The sequence below is a fragment of the Rhagoletis pomonella genome, unplaced genomic scaffold, assembly GCF_013731165.1.
Source record: "Rhagoletis pomonella isolate Grant_MI unplaced genomic scaffold, Rhpom_1.0 Rhpom_scaffold_06307, whole genome shotgun sequence".
In the NCBI taxonomy this organism is placed as follows: domain Eukaryota; kingdom Metazoa; phylum Arthropoda; class Insecta; order Diptera; family Tephritidae; genus Rhagoletis; species Rhagoletis pomonella.
Window position 1 is genome coordinate 1 of NW_023464839.1, and position 2287 is coordinate 2287.

The 2287-nt window shown below is 41.1% G+C and overlaps 1 protein-coding gene across 1 annotated transcript; it reads left to right on the forward strand.

The window, feature by feature from the left end:
* Window positions 1-193: 193 nt before the first annotated feature.
* LOC118755453 (kalirin-like) lies at window positions 194-1380 on the forward strand (the record flags this gene model as incomplete). Its single annotated transcript, XM_036490285.1, has 3 exons — window positions 194-298; window positions 385-516; window positions 591-1380. Coding segments are annotated over 3 exons (672 nt in total), but the record flags the coding sequence as incomplete, so codon positions are not given.
* Between the last annotated feature and the right edge of the window lie 907 nt (window positions 1381-2287).

Below are 2287 nucleotides of genomic sequence, written 5' to 3' on the forward strand. Positions count from 1 at the left end.
AACTGATTTGGGTAAACTGTTGTTTGTGTACATTCCTATTTGTTTATACATTACTTATGTGCACATGACAATTAAAGTAAAAAGGGCGATGTGCTTATGCTACAGTGTATTATCTAGCCCTAGTATATAAAAATTTAAAATTTGTCAAATAATTAAATCCTCCAAAATTGTTCTTACTTTTTGTCTTTTTTAGAATGTCCAAAATCAAATTAACGACAAATTGGGCATTGACAGCTTTCTTGTGCAGCCCGTGCAAAGACTGACCAGATATCCGTTGTTATTGCAGCAATTTATATCTGTAAGTACTTCCCAATAAAATATTAATTCTTTTCAAACTATGGTCACTAAATATTTAAATCATCTTTTTCTCTCTTTCTACAACAGGAATTCTACAAAAGCGGCATTAGCTGCAAGCCAGTACTGGCGTCTGTGTGCAAGTTGGAGACACGCATGCGACGCCTACTCGAAGTGGTCAATCAGGCTGAAGAAGTGGCAGCCATAGACGAGCTAGCAGAGGTGAGTTGAATTTATTTACAAAATAAAAAATATAATATCTAATCCCTTCTTAACTAATTCCTACGCATCCACAGCTCAACCTACCCGCGCAGGGCTACTTCCGTCGGGCCACCGAATTTGAGGCGTATCATCATCGTTCGCGCAAGAAATACACCGCCAAGGTGTTCCTCTTCGATCGCTGCCTCATCTGCACAGAGGCGCGCAAGCGACGACTTGCCTATCGTCATCATTACGCTTGGCCAACACTGGAGCTGCAATTGAATGGTAGTAAGAGCATAACGGTGTTACTGCGCGGTAGCGGTGCAGCGAGTGCGGCTGGCGGTGCCAAGGAAGAGTACGAATTCACAGCGCAGGAAGCGAGCGCGGTGACGCAGTGGATACGCTGCGCGCGAAAAATTATTGAAATCGAACGTGTGGAGGCGGCGATGCGGGGAAAATTCTCACTGCCAATGGATTTGGTGCTCGGTGTGGGAATAGCGATATGGTTGATATGGAATTATTTACCTTAGTTTGCAAAGATGCGGCTTTATAGATGTATAGTACATAAATTTAGGTACTTTTTTCGAAAAATAATGGGGGACTAATAACTCGATTGTTCGAGGGATTTTAAAGATTTAAATTTAATTACATGAAAAGTTGTTTAAGATTACACGAAGAACAAAAAGAAATATACTTAAGTTATTTTTGAAGACATTAAGATACGTATGTGTATACATATTTTTTGATAAAAGCTCTTATTTGCTATAATTAACAGCTACTTTTTGTCGGAAGCTAGCCGCTAACAGACAGTCAGCAAAACTTTCAATAGGCGAAAGACAATAAAAACGCGACGAAAATTATTACGAACCTAAATATATTGAATTTAAATATACTCATCTAGGACTTAGAGGCATATATAACGGCCTAAGTTAGGTTAAGTTAGACCACGCGCCACACTTAGGCGTTATTTGTGTGGTTCAATAAAAAAGCAAATGGCATTATTAGCAAAACTAGCCTAGAGCAATAACGGCAACTAAGAAGAAACTGCTGAGAAGATAGTAAATCGTCATCTTCTCTATATGGAATACTTGTATGGCGGCCGGCAACTCAAAAGGCAAGTTACCTAAAACCATTGAGTAAGGTCCAAAGAACAGCTTTTCTATGCATCTCTGGCGCTTTAAGGACTACCTCAAACGAAGCGATAGAAGCGATAACAAATCTGCCTGCTGTAAAACTCGAAGGAAAACACGTGACCGCCGCTTCGGCGCTCAGTAAAAGTATGGAAGCAACAGCGTGTTGGCCGCGTTAATATACTTCACACACTGGATAATTATGATCAGGAAATTGACTACTCCGCCCCTGAACCAACCTCTGGCACGCTCTTCAAGAGAAAATTCCGCCAAGAAGAGAGTAAAAAACACCAAGGCCATGGATAAAACCTAGCTAGACAATAGGGTTGATTAGGGAGTTTTCTTTGAAGAATTAGGATTCGAATTATCCGTACGAATTCGGGACCGTAACGAATACAACGGTCAGTATTTTACCGGATGACCAGGCGGCCATTAAATCAGTGAATGCTAAAATCAAAGGTTGCACAGTAATACGTGACAGCCCTAAATGACATTAGTACCGTATTCAAGGCCAGTCCCATTTGGGGCATAGAAATATTTCATGAAATTGCAGAGCCAATGAGCTGACCAAGAAAGAGAACAACCCCCAGCCTCCCAAGAGAGGGCATTTCGAAGCTCATGGCCTGTGTAGCCGGACATCGGATATTTGATGGCACTATCTG